This window comes from Podarcis gaigeae, assembly GCF_964106915.1.
Source record: "Podarcis gaigeae genome assembly, chromosome: 15".
Lineage (NCBI taxonomy): Eukaryota > Metazoa > Chordata > Lepidosauria > Squamata > Lacertidae > Podarcis > Podarcis gaigeae.
Genome location: NC_139692.1, coordinates 15,990,611 through 16,017,166, shown reverse-complemented (window position 1 = coordinate 16,017,166; position 26,556 = coordinate 15,990,611). Strand labels below are relative to the sequence as shown.

General features: G+C 46.9%; 1 protein-coding gene across 3 annotated transcripts in view; it reads right to left on the bottom strand.

The window, feature by feature from the left end:
- The window catches only part of CEP164 (centrosomal protein 164), a 38,341-nt gene extending 12,807 nt beyond the window's left edge, over positions 1 to 25,534 (bottom strand). For 2 of the 3 annotated variants that reach the window (XM_083713369.1, XM_083713370.1), the window contains exons 1-22: positions 25,390 to 25,534; positions 24,944 to 25,055; positions 24,656 to 24,767; positions 23,412 to 23,625; positions 20,424 to 21,980; positions 18,008 to 18,160; positions 17,790 to 17,897; positions 17,002 to 17,079; positions 15,877 to 15,951; positions 14,832 to 14,933; positions 13,445 to 13,524; positions 12,207 to 12,347; positions 10,734 to 10,949; positions 9,429 to 9,560; positions 8,124 to 8,340; positions 7,260 to 7,337; positions 6,520 to 6,651; positions 5,392 to 5,514; positions 5,034 to 5,177; positions 3,499 to 3,582; positions 1,669 to 1,737; positions 766 to 944 (exon numbers count right to left, since the gene is read on the bottom strand). In XM_083713369.1, coding sequence (XP_083569495.1) covers positions 766 to 944; positions 1,669 to 1,737; positions 3,499 to 3,582; positions 5,034 to 5,177; positions 5,392 to 5,514; positions 6,520 to 6,651; positions 7,260 to 7,337; positions 8,124 to 8,340; positions 9,429 to 9,560; positions 10,734 to 10,949; positions 12,207 to 12,347; positions 13,445 to 13,524; positions 14,832 to 14,933; positions 15,877 to 15,951; positions 17,002 to 17,079; positions 17,790 to 17,897; positions 18,008 to 18,160; positions 20,424 to 21,980; positions 23,412 to 23,625; positions 24,656 to 24,767; positions 24,944 to 25,031 — 4,082 coding nt within the window. In that variant the 5' untranslated portion in view covers positions 25,032 to 25,055; positions 25,390 to 25,534. The remainder of the gene's footprint in view (positions 1 to 765; positions 945 to 1,668; positions 1,738 to 3,498; positions 3,583 to 5,033; positions 5,178 to 5,391; positions 5,515 to 6,519; positions 6,652 to 7,259; positions 7,338 to 8,123; positions 8,341 to 9,428; positions 9,561 to 10,733; positions 10,950 to 12,206; positions 12,348 to 13,444; positions 13,525 to 14,831; positions 14,934 to 15,876; positions 15,952 to 17,001; positions 17,080 to 17,789; positions 17,898 to 18,007; positions 18,161 to 20,423; positions 21,981 to 23,411; positions 23,626 to 24,655; positions 24,768 to 24,943; positions 25,056 to 25,389) is intronic. The other variant, XM_083713371.1, reaches the window with a different exon arrangement.
- Positions 25,535 to 26,556: the final 1,022 nt, after the last annotated feature.

Below are 26,556 nucleotides of genomic sequence, written 5' to 3'. Positions count from 1 at the left end.
TGGGGACATGACACTAACACAAAGGAGATGCCTTGGAGCAGCTCCATCCATGAAGGCGGGAAGGGGAATGAATACCTTTTGGATAGTACCTTCTATGAGTGTGCATGATGCAACTGCATTATGGACACTTTTAGCACTTTTGCAAGGAAATAATAATAATAATAAAAAATTATTATTTATACTCCATCCATCTGGCTGGGTTTCCTCAGCCACTCTGGGCACCTTCCAACAAAATATTAAAAATACAATAAAACACCACGTTTACCTTTCTCCAGAGACATTTCTCCCTCTGATCTGCCTGCCACAGATCTTGCAGAGGAAGGAGTTAGAAAGGCACACTGTGAATATTAAGACCATCTTCTCCCTCAGCTGATTCCCACCTGTCTCAACAGTAGATGGGCATGAGAGGATTCAGAGGGTCAAATGAAATCCAGCTACATGCTGCAGCTGGCCTATGGGTCAGATTAAGTTTCTCTGAGAAAGTTTTTTCCACTTACTTTATTTGTACCTTTGTAGTTGTTGTTTTTTTAAAAAAATAATTATTTACATTAGCTTTCTAGATCTTATTGTACTATTAAAAACTTTAATAAAAATCTTACTTACTTATTTTTTTTACAAAAAGAAAGGTCTTTGGGGGGAAAGAGGAGCTCATCACCACTCCCAGATATTTCCCAAGACCTGGTAGTAACTGTGGCTCATAAGGTAATCTCTCAAAACCAGCTTGGTCTAGCCAAGAACAGACTAATTTGGTGCCAGCACACACACCTGACCCTCTTCTGCAGCTGCTGACTCTGTAGCTGTAGCATCTCCACCTGGGATTCCAGCTCCGATTTCTGGTCCTGAAGCTCCACCAGATCCCTACGCAGCTGCCGTGTTGTCTCCGCAAGATCCTCCTGCTCTTTTTGGGATTCCTCGAGGCGGCGCTGAGCTGCCAAAGCTGCTTCCTGAGAAAGTTCCAAGCATTTGTTGTTTTTTCCTCTCATGTGTATGAAGGCTATTATAAACCTGAAGTGCCACTATATAATCCTCAAAGGTGGTGAAATGCAGCTCTTACTGCACATGTCACAGCAAAGGAAAGACCATTGGGGAGGTGAAAATCCAGCAGAGGCCATTCTCTGCTTCTACAATGGCCACAACTGTTTTATCAAGGAAGGAAACAAACCCAACCCTCCCTCCCTCTACCTCTAAATCAATGATGAGAGGAAGGGGAGGCGAGGAAGAGTGGCCTTGGTGGGTTGGCCAACACAGCAGCTAACTCCAAGTGGCTGGCTAGCCCAAGTTTCTAGCTCAGGGTTCGCTTACCCCTGCCAGGAACTAAAGCCTTGGTCTTATCTATGGAAGAGGCGATCCACCATGTTGATGAACAAGGGAAACTCTGTGTATACACAGCTCGGCTAGAAGGATCCATGGCCTTACTTAAAACAGACAGCATCTCACCACTGTACACGCCAGGCCAGTCAGGGAACCTTGCCTACCTCTGCCCTATGTGAAGCTTAGAACAGGAAACCAAATTCCAGCTTCAGTCTTGGATTGACAGAAGCAGGCATTCGGAACCTTGGTCTCCTCCCTGATGTCTCTTACTCTGACTAGTGGTGAGAAGATGACAAGCACACCCCTGGTACAGGAGAAAAGGGGCTCTCAGTCCTTGTCAGAGCTGGCAACACCTACATTTCTTTCTTGCTCCAGCTCCTTTTCTTGCTCCAGCACCTGCTGCCTTTTCTTCCTCAGGATCTCCTCCTGCATGGGAACAAAGAACAAGAAAATGAAGAAGGCAAATTGGTCACTTGGGGAAGGCCCAGCAGCTGGCACAATTGACAAGTCCTTTCTGGAGTTGAACACACACAACTCACAAAATTGGTGGCAGCCTGCCACACTGACAATGAAGCAGACAGACCCACCCAGGAATTCTCTGGGCTCCTGGTGGTGTGCACATGTGTGTTCCATGTATTTGTGTGGTGCCCCCCAAACTCAGCTACTTAGGGACAACACTGAACTCCCTGGTGGGCCTGTCTGTTCCAGTCCAAGCTAACCAGAGCATGGTAAATTCAGTTTCCCATTCTCAGTTAGCAGGGAGTGGAGCAGACAGAAGAGAGATGTCCAAATGCAGTAACTCCAGATGCTGGCAGATGTAAGTCCTTACAGCACCTCTGGCAGAAGCCTCTTTCCAAGCAAGGCGTTGTCTGTAGCTGCCCAAGTTACCCCCTGGCTGTATGTCTCCAAAATGAACCCCTTCTCCTTCATAAAACAATTCAGAAATTTGAGGCCCCAAATTATCCTCCAGGCCCTGTTCTTTTTGTAGAACACGGAGATGGAGAAGACCCAGAGAATCTTTCCGAGCATGACACCTATGTTCAGAAGGTATCAAACAGCTGTGATAAATCTTTGCTGTTGGATTCTTGGGAGATTTGAAAAGCAACGAATCTGTCCAGAGGAATGGAACTCAAACACATACTCATACAGTATAATCTACAGCAGTGGTTTTCAACCAGTGTGCCCTGGCACCCTGGGGTGCCTTGAATGATGGTCAGGGGTGCCATGGGCAACACTGGCTTCTGCCCCTCTCTCCTTCCCTCCATCCTCTGATGCCCTCTCACGTCTCTGCCTCTCAAAGGCTTGCACAGTTGTTTGTTGCAGCAGCCCTGGCTACAAGCTCCCCAGGTGAATGGTGCCCCTGGGGCTGGCCAGGGAGTGCTTCTCAGTGTAAACAGACACCTCTCTTTGGGTTGGGGGGCAGCTCAGAGACCAGGGGTGGCAGCTGCAGCTCCCCAGAGGACTCCCAAGGAGAGGGGAGAGGAGAGGAGGCTGAGGGAATACTCCAAAATGGAGGGTGTTTGAAAAAGGGTAAGAGGCTGCCAGCTCTGCAGGCAAGGGGTGACATAACTGGGCTTCTGAGCCCCACAGGGGTGCCGCCAAAAGAATGTAGTTTGTTAAGGGAACCGTGGACTCAAAAAGGACGACTCTGGTCTACAGGATCCAGCTGCCTGAAGACAGATGCTGAAGCTTCCCTCCACGGGAGAAAGCCCTGGGTCATGTTGAGGATGACTTGGCCTTTTTTTTGTTGGCTTTCTCAACTGGAGTGCTAGATAGTCGGTTGGTTCTGAAAACTGTTGGGTGAAGACCAGATTGAGGGCCAAGTACTTCAAAAAGGTCTAGGATGTATAGAAATGTTGGCTGAAACCTCTTCTGGCATGAGAGGGCTGGTGGTCTTTCATCTAGCTCTGGAGAAGCCCAGGAGCAAACAATTAGATCTCCTGTAGAAGGATGTGTCAAGAATGGGATGTGGCTCCTCTACCAGGAGTGTGTTACAGACTTTCCTGTATTCTCCCATCCTCTGCTGAGAACAGAAGGACAAATGTACATAGATGCAGGAGCTGGTGGCAAGGCTAGAATCCAGAGTAGGGAGCTTTCCCACAAAGGCCAGGACCTTTCCTGTTCCAATCTTCAAGGACGTCAGTCTCACAACTATCAATGTGGAATTAGCAGCACATCTGTGCTCACCTGGGCATGGAGCTGAGAGAGTCTTGCCTCCATATCCTTGGCTTGGAGCTCCAGTTCTGATTTCATGCTCTGGATCTTTTGCTCCTGGTACAAAGAGAGTGATCGGACATGCAGGTAGGTACTGAAGTCTTCCACAATATTCAGCAAGTCAGTCAGTCAATAATGTCACACAGAACATGGCAATCACATGTCAAATGGGATGGAATGAAGAGGAAGACTTCTAGCAGTATGACAAAACAACTCGCAATATGTAAGGGAGGGAAGCAGTACCCACAACCCTTCCTGCACCATATCATGGACTAACAGATTTAGGTTGAATCCTGACAAGACAGTAGTACTGTTTTGGGGGGGACAGGAGGTGGGCAGGTGTGGAGGACTCCCTGGTACTGAATGGGGTAACTGTGCCCCTGAAGGACCAGGGACGCAGCCTGGGAGTCATTCTGGACTCACAGCTGTCCATGGTGGCGCAGGTCAATTATGTGTCCAGATCCATCTGTTTATCAGATCCATCTGGTACGCAGGCTGAGACCCTACCTGCCCGCAGACTGTCTCTCCAGAGTGGTGCATGCTCTAGTTATCTCTCGCTTGGACTACTGCAGTGCACTCTATGTGGGGCTACCTTTGAAGGTGACCTGGAAATTACAACTAATCCAGAATGTGGCAGCTAGACTGGTGACTGGCAGCGGCCGCCAAGACCACATAATACCGGTCTCGAAAGACCTCCATTGGCTCCCAAGTACATTTCCGAGCACAATTCAAAGTGCTGGTGCTGACCTTTAAAGCCCTAAATGGCCTCGGCCCAGTATATCTGAAGGAGCGTCTCCACCCCTATCATTCTGCCTGGACACCGAAGTCCAGTGCCGAGGGCCTTCTGGCGGTTCCCTTGCTGTGAGAAGTGAAGTTACAGGGAACCAGGCAGAGGGCCTTCTCAGTAGTGGCACCTGCCCTGTGGAACGCCCTCCCACCAGATGTCAAAGAGAAAAACAACTACCAGACTTTTAGAACACATCTGAAGGCAGCCCTGTTTAGGGGAGCTTTTAATGTTTAATAGACTATTGTATTTTAATATTCTGTTGGAAGCCACCCAGAGTGCCTGGGGAGACCCAGCCAGATGGGCAGGGTATTTATTATTATTATTATTATTATTGTTGTTGTTGTTGTTGTTGTTATTATTATTATTATTATTATTATTATTATTATTATTATTTCCACTTCAGAGATACAACTTGGGAACTGCTCTCTAATGAGCAGTTTCCACACAGCTGGTGCAATTTTTAAAGACCTAATTCTAGGAGTGCTTTTCATGGAGTTAGTAGTCTTGTGTCCCAGCCGGGTGCAGATTCTGTGGCTGGGACCTGCGGGCACGCAAGTCATTTAAACTGCTGGTGCGAAAGCGTCTCCAATGGGTCTAGTTATGTTTCTACCCCACAGCCACAACACTACAGTGGGGGAATAAGATCCACGTGCCCCTCTGAAGGGACTCTAATGCTGTCCATTCTTCCCCGCCCTTTTCCACCAGCACTTCCCTTCCCTACCTGCTCCGAATGACTCTTGTGCAAGTCCTTCAATTGTTCGGCCTGCTTTTTCTGCAAGGCATCAAGCTCTGCTTTATGGTGCAGCTCCAAACGCTCCTGCTCACTTTGCAGGGTTGCCAGCAGCTCAGCCCTCCGCTTCCTCTCCTGCCACGCATCAAACACAAGAGTTAGCTCTAGCCATACAGTGGTACCTCGGGTTACAGAGGAAGGGAGGCCACACTCACAAGCGGAGCTCTTTCCAATCCTCAAACGGCTTCACCCACACATCTAGGTTACCGGTGTGCAAAAAGGACATAGCCACATGCTACCTACATGCAGCGCTCACTTTCCCCACCAAATGGTTTGGCTGCAGGCTTACCTCATCCTCATTTTGTGCCTGGATCTCGGCTATGGTTTCCCTGTGTGCCTCTTGCATCTTTTCCAGCTGCCTCGCATGGTTGCGCTCAACCTCCTGGCGCTTCTCCTTCAGGAGGTCACTAAGCTGTAGGGATGTCAAAGGAACCCTGGCTAAGCCAACAATCCCAGTGGTTAAAGCTACCATTCCAGCAGTGGCTCACTTTTCAGCGGACATGGGCTGCTGGGAGCCCCTTGCCTGTGGTGCTTCTGAGCTCGAGTGGGTAGCCAGAGTGCTGCTTCTAGACACAATCTAAGATCCTACTTGCTACCTGTAAAATTCTGAATGGCTGGCTCTGTGCATGTGGACAAGCCACCACCATTCAACTGCCTCATCTGGATATTGCGAAGCACAGAGATCTCCAAGTTGCCTTGCCTCCTCCATGAGAATCTGGGAGTGCCAGCACAGAGACTGATTCCCACCTTTCTGGTCTCGGTTGAGGTCAGTAAAGGGCAAGGACCAGTAGCTGGAGAAAGGAAGCCTGTGGGTCTAAAACCTCAATTGCCTCTCCTGATTCAAATGGAGCAGAGAGATAAAAGCTGGGGTGTCATCTGCATACTTCACTGAAAATCTGCTCTAGAAGGAAACAATAGTCAACAGTATTCAAAAGTGGCTGAGAGATTGAGGAGAATGGGCAGAGTCACACTCCCCACCATTGCCTCTCTTATAAACCAGGATGGCCAAGGCAGTTTCAATGCCAGTATTCCTGGCTGCTTTTCTTCACTGGATGAGAAGCACAAAGGAAACCCTCCTGGAGGTACTCTCTGCACCCCAAGGATACACAAATAGCATTCCTGCTGTTTGGCAACTTCTAGGCTAGGAATGCTCAGCTCTTCCTCTTGGATGCCTAATTGAGCCTTCATGGCAGGACTCTGTGTCCATCAGCATACAGAAAGCTGGCTCTGGGTGTGGTGCTCTTAATCATGCACTGGGTTTTGGTTTTTTTTGGAGTTAGTTCATGCAATGGGTTCCTCCACACCATTCAGCATGCCCCACCTTGCAAGCAGATAGCACAGACTGGCTCAGAGTAATTTGGACTCTGCATACATGTGGGATGCTCAGCAAATCCAGGCTCTGTTTCTTCCTCATTACCTCTCGCTCATACTCGGCCACCTGATTCCTCTTCTGCTGAACATTTTGCTCTGCACTCTCCAATTGCTTCTGTAATTCTGCCTCCTCCCTTTTATGGGCTTCTGCTATCTGCATCTGGAGAGCTGAGACAACCTGCCAGAAAAGGATGGAAATCTTTATTGAACTGTCACTGAATGTGTAAAGCAGGCAGCTTGCTGTTTCCTGCAGGCTGATGTAAATTACCAACATGCTCTAAGCTGGTGAAGCTAGAGGTTTCCCTCAAGTGAGAGACCGGAATGTTGATCGCTGACTATACTGGCTGTTGTAATTCTTCCAACAATTAATCTTCTTTTATTGGAAAATGACTGATTGCCAGTTTGTTCTACAATCAAGTTGTCTGAAATGCTGCTTTGAAATCTAAGTGTGTTGAAAAAACAGGGTATATTTTTTAAAAATAAAATAAAAATAGAATAATAAATATAACAAATATTTGGCCCACATCATCTGATGTGTGTGCTTTGCCAACAAGTGGATGAGTGCAGGCCCCTTCATGGTAGAAAGGGGAGAAAAGTGGGAAAGAAAAACAGAAAAGTGACAGGGTTTTTTAAAAAAACAGAGAGCTAAAAGGAAGAAAGAGGTTTCTTGCCTGGGTTACTAGACCAACTTGGAACTCAGCAGTGGCTGTGCGGCTTGTCGGTCATGAAAATGTTGCAGGTGCAGAAAAAGGCATGCAGGCAGCACCTTCCCTCCAGATAATTTACCTTTTCATGTTCTTCTTTTGCTGCAGACTTCTGCAGCTGAATCTCTTCTGCAAACTGTTCCTTTAGTTCCTGCATAGCCTGGAAAAGCATAAAGTAGTCAGTCAGTGTCTATGGGCTGTATCCAAGGCACACATTCAGTCAGTTTCTATGGGTAGTATTTCCCCTTGCACATTCAACCTCCACCCCCAACCTGGAACCCTCTCCTAATCTGCTCTAGAGGGTTGGGAGCAAAACCCAGATTATCTTTAGGGGATGTGTGGGGAGAGGAGAGGCAGGAAAGTTCCACTGCTCATCCACTGTGGTTCTGTTCCCCATTTTATCCTCTCAAAAACCGTGAAACAGGTCAGACTGAAAAACCATGACCGGCCCACAGCCCTGACTGGCTTCAGGGCTGAGTGGGAATCTGGATCCGTATCTCCCCATCTTAGTCAAACTTTAGCCACTATGACACACTGCTTTTTTGCCACTGCCCGAGTGGGCTTGAACCTCATTAATTTCAGTACTCTTAGCTAATCATTTACCCCTTACTTTGGTCCCATTCACAATAAACTACAGCTTGTTTCAGACAATGGCTTGGCAATGTGTAAATCAGGCATTTGTGGGTGTGACAGCTACCCCCAAGCAGGTCAACAACATTTGCACCAGATACAGTCAATGCTGACTACCCAAGATCTCATGCCTACCAACACTTACCCTGCAATCCACCCTTTTGAGAGAGAGAGCGAACAGACAACCCCTGATGCCCATCTCCATATATTGTAGACATGGGCTGACAAGCTTGCAGGTACAGGATCCTACTGCCGCCCTCGCCCTCCTTAGTTTGCCAACCTGGGTTCTTCCAGAGGCAAATTCGCAGAAGCTCACCATTTCATTTTCCTTGACCAGCCTCTTCTTCAGCTCGTCGAAGGTTCTTTTGATCTCCTGCTCCAGTTCCATTTGTTCTGCCTGCTCAACAGCTTCTGCTTCCTTCTTCACCCTTTCCAGAGAAAGCTGCTTCTGCGCCTTTAGTTCATCCTCTTCAGACTGCTGAAAGGATTCTAGCTCCTCTCTGAGCTTCTGCAGAGCAGACTCCTGGGCCAGCCTGAAAAGCAGCCAGTGAGACTAAGACAGAAGCAGACCCTTTCTCCCTTCCCCTCTTGCCAAACCATGAATCAAACCAAGGAGAGGTGGCAAACCTCAGGCCCTTGAGTTTGCCAATTTGCTGACTGGGGAAACACAGCCGGGATGCCAGATGGAATGTGGCACCCCCTCATAATTTATGTGACCCACCAACAGGGTCAAATTCTTCCACCTGCTGCTAAAGAAAAATCTAGGGAGCTAGATATGATCCCCAAGCATTACTGCTCAATCACTTGAAAACTATAGACTAAAACAAACAGACCACAGAAGTTTTCCATCATAAAAGCACTCATGGAACCTACTGTGGCCTCCAATTGCAGTGGCAGCCAAATAACCCCTAAATATGCTTGCAAATACATAGATAGTATTGGGGCCAGCTGGACTCATGGGGAAGGTGATTCTACAAATGGGGCACCACCACAGAGAAGGCCTTATTCCATGTCGCCACTGAAAGTACACCCCTTTCTGCACCTTATTGTATTTTAAGAGCATATACATTGCACTAAGGTGGAAGGGTGCTAAAGGATGCCCACCCCCAACCCCTAGCAACAGCTGGAGAGATGGCAAAGGCCTGCACCCGGGCCCTGGATTTCTCAGTTTTAGAAACCTCCCTGGCACTGACTGTAGAAGGTTATGGTGTCGCAAGGGATAGGAAGCCCACAACTATATAATGGCAGGGAGACACTAGAGTGCTCAGCAGCATACGGTATCACTGTCCTTCATTCAACCCCTACCATTTTCACCCGAGACTTTTATGGAGTCTTGGGAAATGTTGAAGCTGCAGAATAAGCACTATCTTGCCATAACACCAAAGTCACTGGTCTGGAACAAAGGCTACCTTGGTAGTGACTTTTCCTCCAGTGATTTTTACAACGAATTGTAAACAGTGTACATTCTCAATAGTCTCCTAGGCTGGAAAGGGTACACTCCACTCACTGCACAAAGCTGGTTTAAACACAAGGCTAATCACTGCACTGCCAAGGCCACCAGCTTCCACCTCCACAGCAAAGGATGATGTTTGCAGAAAACCCTGCCTATTCAAACCAGCACCTGATCTTCGCCTTCTCTGCCTCTGCTTCAGAATGGATCTGGGTTTGGAGTTTCAGAAGTTCGTCTTGCATCTCCTTCCTCAAGCGCTCCTCCTCCTTCTGCCTAGCAGCCTCCAACTCAGCTTTTAATGATCTAAGAAACAAGCAGAAAGTGATTTTTTTTTGGAGGGGGTTACATCTCCTTGCAGCAATGGGAGCACTGCTGAAGTCCAGTATACAACTTCAGTAGTGTGCAGCAAAAGCAAAGACAACTTGTTCACAATTTCCCAAGCAATCCAAGTGTGAGACTGATCCAAGCAACTGGGATTTGTAGAAGATTCTACAAAAGAAACCTTCCATAAGTTTAGCATTCAGACTTCTCCACATTCTCACTTCCAACTCTGGCCCTGTCCTTCAGATGTCAGCCAGGTGCTCAAGCTTCACCTGTAACAATATGCTGCTTTAAGACTGCTACAAATGAAGATGTTGCTCCATGCAGGCTTGGGACAGATGAGGAGAATGCAGGAAGCCCTTTGACTAGAACCTAAGCCATGAAAACTGAACCACCAGCTGTATTCAGGCCTCACTCAGTGGCTCGGATTAGGATTAGGATCTCCCTCTACACCTTTGCCACAGAGGATCCTGTTCAAAATTACACACACACACACACACACACACACACACAGCACCATTTTCTGTATTTTTGTCCTACTACTTCCAGCCTCTTTCTCTTCCTGACTAAAGTCATTGTTTAAGTGGACTGCCCTTGATTATTCAAGAATGTTTTATCCAGTAGCCTTCTGCTGTATGTGGCAGAAAATGTTTTTATGCCTAGCTTTACTGCTGACCTTGACCCCAAAGGCCAAGCAATGCAAGAGAGGCCATTGCAGGTGTGTCACAGTCCTATACAAAGCACAAGTGAGTAGAGAATCAAATGAGATTATCCTGCCATGACTCGCTCCAAAGTAGCAGCTGTTGACGAACAGGCATAGCAAAACTAGCTGCACAGATTAGCACCAAGAAAGCAATATGCAACTTTCTCTAGTGAGGAGCAAATGAACTTCCTAATGAACTCCAAATAGGAAGCTTCTGTTGAACTTTTTTGTTGGGAATCTGGAGTCCAACACTGAATGTGGCAGAGACTTCTTTCTACCCTTGCAAGGTGGGGGTGGGGGTGCCTAAAAAGAACTAAATACTTGCAAGCTGTAAGACATACCATTCCCATGGACTAGCATCTCTTCAAAAGGCCTTCCACCCTCTATTAGCTGCAGGGGATTCACTGCAGGGAGGAAAAGAAGCAAAACAGCTCTATGTGGATGGAACTCACTGGAGGGCATCCTTTTTCTGCTGATGGAGCATCTGGATCTCCTGCTCCTCTTCTTGCTGTAGTTCTTCCTGCAGCTGCTGCATTCGCGTCTCTTTTTCTTGCAGCAAATGTATTTTTGCTTGTTCCAGCAAAGTGTGATGCGCTTTGGTTATTTCCTCAAGGGAATCCCCAGCATGCTTTTCCCAGGACATTTGCTTACCCTCAGCCTCAAAATTCCTGCCATTAAGAGAAACTTTCCACATTAAACACTCAGATTAGCAGGGAACAATATAGCAACAAGCACACTTCACAAAGTTGTCTTCTTCCACAAGAGAAGTCAGCCTTCCCAATACACTACTATCTCCACCTACTGTCCCAGCTTCATGTATGGCATGAAGAACTTACAGCTATACCATATGCTGCCTGCCTGCCACAGGTAGAATAAATCTCACCTACCATGCACAGCAAGGCACAGATTTCAAGATAATATTTTCTCAGAATCTCAGGAGGCTACTAGGCACCACAGCCATAGAAGAGCATTCAAGAGAATCTAGAATTCCAAATTCATGGCAGCTGCTTACAGTTCAGAACCTCCTTTGAAAACATAATGGTGCCATACAGCTACATTTCCTAGTCCAGAGCTTTGATAATTCTGCTGCCTTAAGGTATATCCATGAAAGCTGCTTTGATGGTACTGGACTGTCAGGCACTAGATGGAGCAGGCACCAGGCTCAGAAAGGGCAGGCAACTGTCCACATGGTACACAGCCTGGATTCCTGCCATGTTCCCAGGGCATTTTCAACACAAAACTTAAGGCCATGACTAGTTATGTTTATTTTACTAGTGACACTGCATTCACTTGGGTTTCTGAGATAGGAACCAAGAGGAGAGACTATATTGCACAGGGCCAGTTGGACTGTGTGCAGCTATGACACTTTCCTCTCTTCCTAAAATTCACGGAAAGCCAAAAAGAGATGCTTTTAGACAAAACACACTTAACTTGTTTTACATCAAATGCATGTTGTTTTATGAAACAAAACCTGTGATAACCAACTTGAAGAGGAGAGCAAAGAAGGGGCTCAGCTGAGCCATCAGGGATGAAGAGCACACTGCCCAATTATCCCAGTAAACCATTTCATAGTGAAGAAATACAGGCTGGCCTGAGCTCTAGAAACATTACACAGCACACCTCCATCTTGCCACCATTAAGTATCAAGTAGGAAATGGATTAGGACACAAGTTTGTAAAATACACATCCCCCTCCCTGTATTTATAAGTAGTTGCTTTTGGAGAAGGGCCACAGGGCAGTGACTGAGCGTCTGCTTTGCCATGTTCAATCCCCGGCATCAGTAGGAACAGCTTCCTATGAATCCAGTGCAGACACTTTACTGGGAGGATGACAGAACCCAAAGGAGGTGTGCACCTCAATGTCCCTCCCTCCTCTTGCAGAAAAGGGCCCCCTAGATAGAAGCATATGCCATTGCATCCCCTTACTCTTTGCAGGATGGGTCTCGCTCATTCAGGTTCACCAGCCGGTGCTCAATTCTCATCTTCGTTTCCAAGGTGCCAGAACCTACCGAGACTGCCTTCTTTTCAGACCCTTCAGAACCACTTGGGCAGCTTTTGCTCCTCTCCCTTGGTGGCAATAAAAATGTAAGAGAACAAGGATTTACAGCTTGCCTAAGTATGGAGGGCAGAGCCTCTAGTAACAAGGTGGAGTTCTGGCATGTAGCTCTGCAGCCAAAGAAGCAAGAAAGGTTCTCCTCTACACAGGAGAGATGTGGGGGGCCCGGTCACTACTGGGTGCCTGGAAACCACAGGGAGGGAGCCCCAAGAGGGGAACCATTGCCATGCAGCACTAATTATGCATATCACCATTTTTTTTAAACTTAGTTGGAGACAACCCAATGTATGTTATCCAGATACTGGGATTTAATGTATTTCTTTCGAATATCTGGATATCATGTGGAATTTATCATCTTGAAATAATTTAGAATAGTTTGTTTTCCTCCAGTAATTGTTGTAGCTGGCAATTTATAATGCACTGTAAATGTATATTCTTCAAATGAAAATTTAGTATAAACACCCTTTCCTTTGAACATCTACTCAGTTCCTTCTAAGAAGCTTACAGCCTGCAGGCAGGTAATTAAGAATTGTACCTCAACTCTGTATCAATACTTTAAATCTGTAATGCCTTTTGTATTTTGCTACGTTCTTTTTTTGGGAATATTTTATTAGTTGAATATAAGAACAACGTTTGCTATGTTCTTATGCTACTGACAAACCTCATTTATCCTCTTCTGTAATGTTCAACTAATTTTATTAAGTAAAGGAAACATGGGGTTGCACTCAAGAGTAGAACCACTGAAATTAAAGGCCATTACTAACAGGTCCAACTAAACTTATGCCTGGGGCTGATCCCTGGATCCTAAATTTCAGTGTGCAGATATGGAGGGGAGGTTATTTCTCTGCCTCCTTAATGTGGCATCTGTAACAGAGGGAAGGGGGGTGTTGCTTAACTGACAAACCTAGGGCCTTGCTATATAAAAAGCACATCCCACCCTGAACAGAGCAAAACCTGCTGTCAAGACACAAAAGGGATTCTGAAGAGGGAGAGAATTAATGAGGAAATAAAGCAAGAATGTGCCCCTGAGAACCAGGGATTTTGACAGCTGGCTGCTTTGTGACAATACTGTGTGGAATGTGTGAGAAGTGTTGCAAAAGAGCTGTACCTCTTAGCTGATCCTTGGCTTTTGTCCTCTGCTAGACTGCCTCTGCTTTGGTCCTTCTCCTGTCCTGACCAGTCATTAGTCTACCAGAAAGATAAAAACAGAAAGAAGGGTTTGCCACAATACTGCCACTTCAATGGAAGGTGGAGACAGCCAGAGTCATGAATAGAATTGATCCTTCTGAGCTGTACCTACAATAAGTGCTGCTGAAAGACAGTTCCAGAGTACAGACAAGATGGTGAAAACTACAGCTACTGTCTTCCATGGGACAGGATTACTTCACTGGATCAGGCTGTGTCTAGAGAGAATGACTGGGTGTGAGAATGAATGAATGAATTTGGGAAGATGGTAAGCATACCAGCAATGACTGAACTACCCCACAAGAGACCTAACATACCACTTGGCTGGCTGATTCAAAGGTGGGTGTTTTCACACACACATACAATTGCTGTGATGCAACAGATTTCATGAAATGTGCAATAAGGCAATGCAGAGACTGCAGAAGCAAGGATGAGAAGCCAGAAACACAAGGCTAAGGGTCTGCAGATGTGCCCCCAGCTTATGTATGGATATCCCATGCAATCTCTTTCCTTAGCCATAACACACTGCCTGCCCTCCAAATAGCCCCCAACCTACATGGTCCTCTCTGCTCCAAAGCACCAGGGAAAACGATACAGCAACATTAAGATGCAAAAAGGAAGGATACTAGTTTTTTATTATTCACATACAATGATGGGGAACCTCCAGCCCACTGGTAAAAATCAGGCTTAATGGGATTTCTAATCTGGCCTACAAGGCCATTTCCTCCAAAATCACACCCACCTGCTGCCATATATGGGAAGCTAAAAATGTGGCTGCAAAGACAACAGCAAAAGTACTCTTCTGGTGACTCTTGGCAAGCAAGGGTTGCGGCAAGTTACCACTAGTATTGATTGTGCGTAATCAGGAACTCCATGGCACAGCCAATCCCTGTGGGGCGTGCTCTAAACGCTGAGCAGCTGAGTGGCATGTATAGGACACCTCACTCCTTCACTCCTATTCTATCCTAGAATCATGAGCTTCTGCAATCCAAGTTTCAACCACCGACTTATGAGAATAGGCACATCATATGTCTGTGTGGCCTCCTCACCAGCAGTTCTCTGCATACCTGGAAATGACCTGCTGGATAAGCAGGAGTATATAGCAAGACTTCTGAGACAGGCTCACAACTTTAGGGTGGTTGGGAGCACTGCCTGTTAAAAGTGGACATTTGTTCCAGCTTTAATCTCTATGAGACCTGCCCCTTTTCTTCATACATTACTTTTCATTCTCCTAGCAAGTCGGCTGTAGGAGCAAACTCCAAGACAACATGTTCGAAGAGGAGCCCATGCAGCTCCACCATGCCACTTACCTGTTCCTTCCAAGTGCTTTCAACCATGGCTCTGCTCACTGCAAACTTTGGAGTTCCCAGGACTGGAGGCAACACATCCATGACGTTTTCAAAGCTTGGGCTCTGGGAACCAAAGCCCCCAAGAAACAAAGGGGTAAGGAGAGATTGGCATTCCAAGAGGCTTCCCTGCTTGAGCTCTCAAAGGTAGTGTTGAATATGGGGCTGAGGATCCTCAGGCTGATAGCCCTGGGGGTCCCGAGCACTCAGGCTGAGGCTACCTTCTCTGGAGCAGCTCACGACCAAGGCCTCTGTGACAAACATGACACCCTGTCTCAAATGAACACTGGACCAATACACAGCGCAGGACTTGAGATCTGATCCTCTGACTTGAACATGGTGCTGTGCAAGGGGGGGGGGTGATCTGTGACTGGGGGAGCAGATAGTGACTCATCTTAATCTACTTAAATATGTCAGAACAGGGGCATAGGGACATTGGAGGTTACCAATGTCTCCTTAAGGAATGGAGTGGTTCTGACTGCTCTGAAGATGGCAGCAGTGAGGCTTCTGTTGAAGAAATCTGGTTTAGATATCTTAGCCTGAGATGAGCTATCAGCCAGTCTTGAATGTGCCATTCTTGGGGGGAAATGGCGTGAAGACCGGTCAACTCTAAGCAGTGCTGTTGATATTCACTGTCTTGATCAGACCTAGTTTGGGGGTGGAGATGGTAGAAGTCATCTACCCAGACAACCAAGGCTAACGAACTTGGGGTGTGGGTGGGGTGGGAGAGTGTGTGGCCCCATTAGTTATTCCAAACCCTCTTCTAAGCCAAGAGACCGGGGCTTTGGACCTGAAACCAGCAATGACATTGATACTGGGTACAAAGCAAGGTGCAATGGTACTTGGAACTTCATCCACACAAAAGCAGACCAGGAGCGTTGGTAAGAAAGTCCTTAAAAGGACCAGCCCAAGAGTTATGCGCTCACCAAGAACTCCCATCTTATTTTTTCAAAGAAGTTTCTATTTCTTCTTCCTACTCTCTTACTACCCATGTTAATGGCAGACTCACCACAATGCTACGCGGCTCAGGGTCCAAGTGGTCAGAAACCTGCCATTCCTTCATTGGATTGCTGCCTTCAGAAACCTTCAGAAGCAAAGGGACACACACCCATCACCAGCTTTGCACACTCTGATTGACTGGAAAGCAAACTAAAAAAAGTGAGGAAAAATGCTACAAGGGAGGAGTGACTGACCCACAGCATTCTAAGGTGAATGCCTTGAATATTTTAACACACAAAAATACACAAATCACCAATGTAGCAACAAAAGTATCTAAGATATCAAATTGTTCCTCAAACACTGCCAGATTTATCCTAGGGAATTTCTCTCTTGGTCATCCAACATCACATCCATGGCATTTGGGGCTGATATGTTTACTATACCCCAAATGCTGCTCCTCTTTTAAAGATGATCTGAGGATTGGCTTTTATTAGGAAGCAGGAACTTTAAGCCCCCATTACCAGGAAACTATCCAAAAAGCAGGGTGGATAAAAATCAATGATCTATATTTTTTAGAATAAAATAAAATTTTAAAAATCGGATTTTTAAATTTAAATCAGATTTTTAAAATAAAATGCTTTTGGAGGAAAAATCTTTCTACAGATAGTTTTCTATTTAAGTTACATTATAGTCCAAAGGCTATTCATTAGGAAATAAGGAATTGTTTTAAGTTTTTAATGTGTGCTAAAACTCAGTCTAAGGTTTTCGTTTTTAAAAAAAAATAATTTAATCACATCAGCTAACAAACATGGATACATATGCTATAATATTTTTGATTTAGTTAAATAAATTGTTTAAATTGTTATTAAGGAAATAATTATTTTTCTCCTTTCAATAAAGTACAGCAGAAAAGTTGTCCAAATATAAACAGTTAACTTATTAAACCTCATAATAATTTCATAATTATCTGTCAATGTATTTCTAATAGTATAACCAAATCAGTAATTTCTGATATAACTGTAAAAACTACTCTGAAAATTTATTATTCCAAAAATGAAATCTTCATCTCGTTGTAAATACTAATATTATACCAGCAAGAATGAGTCTTTCTGTACAAAAAAATGATTTAAATCAAGTCTTACTGACTAGTGATTTAAATCAATTTGATTTAAATCAAATCCACCCAAGTACATACCTCATTGTCAAAGCTGGCACCAAGGGCACTAACATCCATATGCAGGTTCTTGAGAAGCCCACCTGTCCCACGAGGACTCTGGACATGCAACAAGGAGCAGAGAAATGTTCAGCTGTGCATCCAAAGCCATACTTGAAGAACTGACACTGGGGACAAAGAAGGCAACAAGAGAGGGTCCCAATCTGCTCCCTCACCCTAACCACAAGCAATGTAGTGTAGGGATCTTTGGGGGAACCAGGGCTAGAAGAACTAGAGTGTGGATTTGGATTTCTATGCGCAAATTGTCCCCTTCTCAAGGCTGGTGAGCCTACAGGTACATGGGCATAATGAAGCCAGAGTCTGATTACTGTATCAAGAGTTGCGCCCTTCTGCGAAGAATTTAAAACTGCAAGAATACCACTTATACAATATCTGTCCTGCTGCGCGTTCCACTTAGAAGCATGCAGTAAAATAGGCATTGCACCAACTCTTGTGTTTCTTGCTGTGCAGGGAAGCCAGGAGACTTGAAATGGACAAGCATCATAGTTGAGTGGCGGATAATCTTCTTTGCATGAGGACTCGGGTTCAATCCCCAATGGCATTTCCAGTGGGGTACAGAACATGCCCCATTTGAAACCCTGGAGAGCTGCAAGTGATCAGTGAGGGCAGTACTGAGATAGATGATCTGACTTGGTATAAAGGCAGCTTTGTATGTTCCAATGTGTCCACCATTTATCAGATAAGAAAGGAATACGCACAGCCCTCCATCCCCATCTCATAGAGCAACTCTGTTTATCAAGCACTACTACCTCATTGCTGCAATCTTCCTTTTCTGCCCCATTAGGAGTCAGCTGGTTTAAGGATGCTTCCTCTTCTTCGTCCACAGATTGAAAGAGACTTTTCTTGCAATTGCCAAGCTTTAAGAGACGAAAACATGCATACATCAAAGCAAAAGAGGCAAAAAGCCACACAAACAACTTTGCATGTTCATAAGCACACCCACATGAGCCAGATTTTAGTTGTTTACCATTGTATGTGCTGGTGCCTTCGGTTCCACGGCACTTCTCCCATTTGTATTGTGTAAGTTGCAGGGTGCACTGACTGGAGCATCCACAAACCCACGTAATGGAGCAAGGCTCCCCAGGGGAGACTGGACTGGGGCTAGTATAGGTCCTGGAGACTGGAAGATTTCAGGGAGGGGGAAGACACAGTAACAAGATAAGCAGAAGCTGTCTATGGCTATGCTAGAAGTTCAACAGCAGCCTGACACGGCTTCTTACGCGCTCTTTCTCTACCTCCCACCTCAATAACAGAACTGCTTTCCTGGATCACAACAGACTGAAGTTTGAAGTGTCAGCATGAGCTGATCTCATTTTGGGGACGGGACAACAACACACGGACAGAAGTGTGTGGCTTGCGTTAGCAGTGTTACTCAAACCTGGGTCTCCAGCTGTTGTTGGACTACAATTCCCATCATCCCTGACTAGCAGGACCAGTGACCATGGATGATGGGAGCTGCAGTCCGACAACAACTGGAGACCCAGGTTCTGTGTTAAGGTCTAAAAAACAAAACAAAAAACTACACCTGTCTGAAAAAACTGCAGTACAGTTGTCCCTTGAAATAAGATGAGAATGAAACCCAATGGTCAAATCAGGTTGGTTCACTCAAATGTCAAATGCTCTTTCAGGAACTAATAAGCAATGCAACAGGGAGGCATCTATCTCCATTTCCACATTAAAACGACATGCCCAAGCAACACAGCCAGACTGTGCAGCATCTATTTATTTGCAGCATGTAAAGGGATTGTCTACAAGCTTAGAGGAATCAGCAGTTGGCAAATGCTACAGATACCTTAGAAGGCTACATCAACCACCAGAGCCACTAGCTACGCCACCTGCAGAAGATAGCACCCTTGGCCACCACAAGATATTCAGTTCACTTCTGAAAGAACTGAAACAAAACGGCTAACCCTTCCACTTATTTATTCTGTAAGTTTATACCAGGCAGACAACTAAAAACACAGGAACTTTTTTTATTGAGGAGATTTATAATTCATCCTGTATTATGGTCAATCCCAGAGTAGAGTGCAGCGTTAAAATACATGACACAAAACAAGGCAGAATAATCTGAAAAAAAATCAAACCACAACAACAGTAAATCAAATTTACATCACAGCACAAACCTCTGAGCAAGATGCATAAAGTCCACCAATCAACTCTGTGAGGGGAGAAAGCTGCAGACCAGCCTGTGCTGCCTACCGATGCTATGCATGTGATGGGAAACTATAGGCACATGACTTCTTTCTGCCTATATGCTCCAATGGGACTCGACTGGAGGAAGTCCCACCACAAAAAGGGCCTGTCTTCACCAGTACAGGTTGGCTCCCCCAGAGGTGTTCAAATAAACACACTAGTTAGATAACACACTGGCCTTGTGGTGCATGAATGCAACTGGGTAGCCACAAGATTATTTTCAGGTGCTCCTCAGATGCAATGACTAGGAATTATGTGGGAAACCCAAGGATGGGAAAAGTTGCAACCTTAAGACACCAGAGGAGATCTGGGTAAGCAGATTCCTTGCAATTCTACTCAACAACTGTCCCACAATAACCATTAACCATTCCTTCACCCATCCTAAACTTCCCATCAGATTTTATATGAGACTATTATTAAGGATTGTACTCAATGCAGTAGCACTAATGAGAATGTTCTGGCAGCAAAATGATTTCTCCTTGAAGGCAGCTTTGGAACCTTTGCAGGCTTTCTCCCCTCTGCTCTTCCCCAAAGCTGTTTTGGGGGTTTCCCACAACACTTCACAGCAGCTTTGGGAATAGTGCAGGGGGAGGAGAGGAGTCACTCCCTCCCTGACAATTTAGTGAATTTATGTTGTTGAAAACTGCCTAAATAAACTGTCTCCCTGGGCTCCTATGAGAGGAACAGTAGGATAATATAAACAAATATTAATTTACTCAACTATTTCAGTTATTTATAAGTGGGATAGGTTTATCTCTTTATCCACAGTCTCCCAAGGACTGGCAAGATGAGCAACCATCGAGTGTCAGTATTGGCAGTGGCGTAGCGTGGGGGGTGCAGGGGGGGCCGGCCGCACCATCTGGGGGTTAGGGTTAGGGGGCGCAAATCCACGGGTTAGGGGGCGCAAATTACTTGCCTTGTCCCGGGTGCTGACAACTCACGCTACGCCACTGAGTATTGGGTCAATACCAGGGAAAGGTAGTGCAGCGGCCTTTAGAGAGACCAGGATCCAGATCTCCACTCAGCCACAAAACCTACTGGATTACTTCTGATCACTGTCTCAGCCTAACAACCTTGCAGTGTTGATGGAAGGACTAAAGGGAGTGGGGGCTCCATATGCAGCATCCTCAGCTCCGCAGAAGAGCAGAAGAAATACTATAAAATAAACACGTATAATCTAAACTGCCTACCTCTTCACCTCCACCTCCTCCTGGTGTAAGCTCAGGCCAGCTGTCTTTCTTTGCCAGTGTTCTGCTCTGCACTTGCTCTCCTTCTGCCTCCCTATTTTGAATGAAGAACACCTGACCCTCGACTGGACTCTGGAGTACCCCTGCCTTAAAGACTGCAGCTCCTGGCCTAGGCCTCATCTCCACTTCCGCAGCCCCTTCCTGAGGAATGTAAAGCTCCATGTTCAGGCCAGTGACAAACTCTTCAGAGCCACTTTGCTGTTGCTTGAGTGGTTCAGGTACAGCCAGCTCTGCTCCTCTGGACCTCTGCACCATATGGACCATATGCCGATAAAACTTCTGATCCTCTGTGTAGCACTCGCTTTCTGAACGGTCATTAGGGATGCTCTGTGGTTGGGTATGGGAAGCTTCCAGGAAAGTTCTTTTGGCAACAGCCAGAAGGCCCATGGGGCGGTCAGATCCATGAGTGCTCTGTAGGTCCCAGGAGAAGTTGTCGACTTCTCCCAAGATCTCAGAATCAAGATGGTCAGCCAAGCTGCTTGTCACGCTGCCGCCACCGCTGCCACCACCACCAGAGTGCAGCCGCTCACCATGTCTCCTTTCACCCCTGAGCTGAACTGACAAACCTGCAGCAGCCAACAGAGGACTAGCTTCCCCACCTGTTCCAGTCCCTACTCCCAGCCCAAAGGCAGAAGTCTGCTGCTGGGTGCCCCCTCTTCCACTCATGCTGAGCTCTGTGGCATGGCACTGCTCTTGGAATTTCCTTCCCTTTCTGGTCTCCTTCACTTTAGAGAAAGGCCTCGGGTCGTTCTGCAAAGAATGGATGTCACCTTCTTCCATGATGTTGGGCTCGTATGTCTCACCAGCCAACACAAGGGAAACAGCAGCAGGAGGAAACCGCTGAATTTCCCTTTCAATTGTATGCAAGAATCCTCTGTCCCGTCCTATGCAGCTGAAAGGCCCCATCACCCGCTCTCCGGGTGAAGAATCAGGTGACTCGCAGAGGCCACCTTCCTCCATGTAACTATTCTCTTGGTCCTTGCCTAGATTTTCACCCTCGAAGAACAGGGTTCTCACCTTCGGTGTCTCCAGGGCCAGCACAGTCCCATCATCAGTGGGTTCCTTCAGTGCTTGGAAAAGTGGCACAGCAATCTTGGAGCCATCTAAATCAGGTTCTGAATCTGAAAAAACACAAGCAGCTGTACTTCTGATTTCTGCTGTCACATCTTGGCATGACTGATCTGGTTTGCTAGAAGATGAAGCTCTTCCAAGAATCTTCTCCACATCTGCCAGGATCTGGCGAGTCCGTGGGGTTGACTTTGCTGGCAGAATAGGTTGCAGCTTACTAGGGACAGGACCAGAGTGCAGCCGGGGTGGGTCACTTGGATCAGGAGACATCCCTGAAGCCTTTCCTTTGCGGTTCTTCAGGAAGAGTTCATTCCTTGTCATGAAGCTGCCCTGCTGCTCCAGCTCAGGACTTGCGTGGCCTGATGACAGGACAGGGGATGACACTCTATAAAAGGATGTTGAAGGAAGAATCCCCGGCTCTGACTGCGTCTCCTAAGCAGATAAAGGCCATTAAGCAGACTTACAGATTGGTATAATTTGTACAGGTGCCGGTCTTTCTCCCTAGGACAGAGTGTCCCAAGGAAGACAAGTTACATGTAGGAATACCCATGGCAGAATTCCCAATAATATGACTCTGCCTGCATATCCTCCCCCTGCACTTCTGCTGCCCCAAATGTGGTTGGTCTTCAGAGATCTTCACATAAACCAGCTGTTCTTACTGACAGCCTAGTTGTTTCCAACCTGGACTCCCCAATCAGCTGCAATGGCCAACCAGGATGGGGTGGAGGAGATCACCACATGCAACTGCTACAGTGTGGATTATGGGAGAAAACATGCTGTAGTCAAATGTGACTTAACCCCTGAATGTCTGGCAGAAAAAACACAAAAATACGGATAGGATCCTAATAGCCATATTCACTGAGCTGCACAAGGACAGAAACTTAAGAAAAAGGTGCCCTGTTTAGCCCTGAGCTCAAAAACAATTTATTTGCTCAGCTATGTTTGAAAAGATGCAGACAAAACAAGCCATGTTTTGATTAGGGTGGGTGACAGTGCTACCTTAGCAGCTGCCTTGCAGCTGGCCTTGACTACTGACCCACACCTCCTGTGCTGAACTAGTGCCAGAAGTCTAGATGAAACTCAGCTTGCAGAGAGGGGGTTGCATAGGGCTAAAACAGATAGATTAAAAGACCTCCCAAACTATCCCTGTACATTTGATCTCTATGCTGACCTCTCTATCAGTTTAGACTGATACGTCTTAGGCTGCATCCTCCTCCCAACTTCCATCTCTTTCTCACAACCTCAAGATGAGAGGTCATCTTGGAAATGTCCTCTGAAAACAAAGCAGCAAGCATAGCTACCTTTGACTTCTCTAGATTAGATAGTTAGCTTAGAACAAGAAGCATTTTGATCTAAGTTATGTACCTCCTATAAGACACAGCTTTGTTATTTTCTTACTTTAGAAGTAACTCGCTGTGTGTGATTGCAACAGGTAAAGTCTACTCTCTAGCCAAATTCACAAGCCACACTCTGCACTGCAACAGTCCAGGCAACTAGTACCTAGGTTCAAATCCTCATTCAGCCAAGAAGCTCACTGTGTGACCTTGGGACAGTTAATTTATCTCAGCCTAATCTACCATGTGGGGTTGCAGCGAGGGTAAAGGGGAGGCAGAAGTTGTGTCTACACCATCCTGAGCTCCTTTAAGGAAGAGTGGAATAAAATTAATAATAATGACACTTAAAGACTAAATCCCTCTTCTTGTGCTGAAATAAAGTGGCCCTCTTTTAACTTGGACAGGCACCAATTACAGAGAAAAGATACAGGGATGGGAGAGAAGCAGGAACAGCAGGAAACATGCAAGAAGTCTGCATTTCCTCTAACACCCAGTTCCATCCGGCCCTGTATCCAACTAAGGTACTCACAACTGGATGTTTCAGCAGGTCTTTCTCTTTTTTCTCTTTCTTCTCTTTCTTCTCCTTTTTCTTCTTCTTCTCTTTCTTCTTGAGACCTCCCTGATCCAGGAGCTTCTCCCTCTCCTGGATCACAAGCTGTCGGTAGCGCTCATCACATGGATGTTCCCACGTTGACTGACCATTGGCAAAGTTGAAGTAATAGATGTCCCCTGTGATATCTTGGCTGAAGATGGACATGGAATCTAAGCAGCCGCATATACATGCATACATGTTGTGTGCACGCATACATATACACAGGCTCAAGAATATCCTTGCCTTCCTAATCTGAAGGGACTGCCAAGGCCCCCCAAACCCACTAATAGCTTGGAAGCGGCCCTTCCTATGTGAGAGGCAAGCGAAATGGCAAGAAAAGCTAGATGTGAACAGTTGCCTTTGAGCCTCGGAGTGTAATGGTTATTCTTCCCAAGGAAGAATATGTGATGTGATTACACTTTCCCCACAGTTATCAGGAACGTATAAAGCAGCTAGTACAGTGTTTGGAAGGATTATGCTCTAGAAATGTAGCCAGAAAACAGATTTGTTTGAAAGGGTGCTCATGGCTTAGGGTAATCAGTACAGCTCATATTGGAGAAATTTGAGCATCATCCCTTCCCAACACCTACCTGAGCCACCACCCAGATGCACATTATAGAAACATATCACAACTGTAGAAACTCAGCTTTGATTCCCAGTTAGCCTGTGTGTAGTCTGTGAGTGAAATCGGGTCTACACAAAGCAGAATAACTAAACAGAATGGTACTCTGTACTTTAAAGAGCAGGGAGGGGTGATTGTTGTTTTTCAGACATAAAGCCTCACTGCTAAAATAAAAATAAAAAAGACCTACCAAAGGAAGGTCTTTTAACCTTGCTCTGTGGTGCACACACTATTTGCACACACGCTATTTTTTTACACTCACAGATTGTGGGCTTTGGGGGTCTTTATGCCACAGAGATACAGATGAACATGAACAAAAATGACACCCTCCTCCCATGCTCTGCCACCTCATTCTGCAACATATACAGGCTGGGCCTTAATTCCACTGCTGAAATAAATATTGTTCCTCACCATTCCAAGCCCAACATTAGCTTGGATCAAGTCACACCTGCTTTAGCAGGCTCTGTGGAGTGTGAGATGAGCCAGGCAAGATGCAGCAGCTGGGGGTGGGGAGAGAGCAGCATAGGGATGGATGGCTCGAAGGGCATCTCTGCCTTACCAAGGTTTCCATTCAGCGGGCAAAGGGGCCACAATGCCTTCTCGGGCCAGCCACATCAGCTCTGGCTCGACCTCCGGGTCGATCCCAATCACTCGAGCAAACTCATTGATTTCTGCAGAAGAGAAAAGAAGCATCAGGCCGGCCAGGCTGACAGCTGTCCTTAGGAGCTACCTAGGCCCACCCTCCTCCATCACCACCTGCAGGTGCGTCATTCTGCTCCTGTCTGGAGCCACAGGGCCCTCTCCAGGTGCTCTGGGCCCCCCTGAGGGGAAGACTGCTGGCGCTCACCTTGCTCGCTGGGGATGTAGGTTTCATCGTAGTCCTCTTCCAGAATGAGCTGGTCGCCGATCCGTATTGCAGGCCCAGCCATGGCCATCCCCGGAGCGGAGTCTGCTTACACCTGCAAGGCACCACCCGGGAAGGAAGGAAGGACACCGTCTGCCAGCGCAAGGAAGGCGGGCAAGCGGGCCACCCTCCCACCGAGCCCACTAGTCAGGGAGCGGCCCTGCTTCCCGCCTTAGCAAGGCACCGGGGCCGCCCCCGCCTGCCCACCCTCATCCTCATCCTCGCTGCCTGCTTGGGGGCCCTCATGGCCGGGCTGCCCAGGAACGAAAAGCAGGCAGAGGCGAGCTCCTTCGCCCGCGCCGCGGACGGAGAGGAGCCGCCTACGAGAGCGGCCCTGCAGCGCCTTCCCCGCCCCACGAAGCGCCCTCCGCCCGCCGCCGCGTCCTCACCCCGCTCCGGTGCGGGGCCTCAGCGCGAACGCCGGGCCCAGGCAACCAGCCGCGCGGCTCTGCGGTTGCCATGGCTACCCAGGGCAGTTGCACCGCGCCGGCCCGGCCGGATTCACTTCCGGCATCCAACCTTGGCAACAAGGCCTCCCGGCGCTCCATTGGCCGAAAAGGAGCATGGGTATGGCCGCCGATCGCTGCGGGGCCTTGTGGGAGTTGTAGTCTCTGGACCAGCAAAGCGACGCCGCGAGACGTCAGAGAGAGAGAGAGATGGAGAAAAGCTGCTCCTCCACCACGGAGGGAGATCTGATTCAGGGCTAATTAGGTGCCTCCGTTCTTCCAAGCTGATTCAAGGTTTGTAGTAATTGCAGCTGCGGCCTACCCGGCTAATTAGCGTCAGCCGAGAGATCACAAGAGGCACCTATTACTTCTGCTTGGTACAGAGACTTGTGGCACATAAGCAGCAGCAGCTCCGGGTCGTTATTAAAAACAAACCCTAAGGCTAATTAGGCTCATTAGCCCGCCCCCTCATTAGAGTGCCTAATGAGACCCGCCCCATTTCTATTTTAAGCACCTGCAGTCTGGTTCCATCCCGATTCAAAGTGAAGCCCATCCCTTTGGTACATGCCCGGTTCGTCTCAAAATATTCCATGCTCCTGAAACTAATAATAATACAGTAATAATAAAATTATACCCCACCCATCTGGCTGGGCTTCCCCAGCCACTCTGGGCGGCTTCCAACAAAAGATTAAAAATACATTAAAACATCAGTCATTAAAAACTTCCCTAAACAGCGGCTCTCAAAGGGTGTGGCAGGAGAGAATGGCCCCTCTCCTTTTCTCACTCCTATTCCTCACCCCTGCCTATTTTCTACTTCCCAGAGGTGCCAACTTGAATAAAATATTGCGGTGGCCCAGGTAAGCCCCTGCATAGTCAATCACATGGCATTGTGCAAGCACTCCACTTGAATGGCAGTGCCCATCAACTTGGAGGGGGTGGTCCAGCTCCTTTAAATATTTTATTGGGGAGCCGAAGCCCCCTTGGCCCCTAGGATTTGGCTCATATGCTACTTCCCTTCTGTTCCCCCTGGATCTTCTCTTCCCTCACCCTCCGAGCCCCTATAACGTAGGTCCAGGGCTGGGCAGTCAGTAGCCCTCAAGATGTGATGAG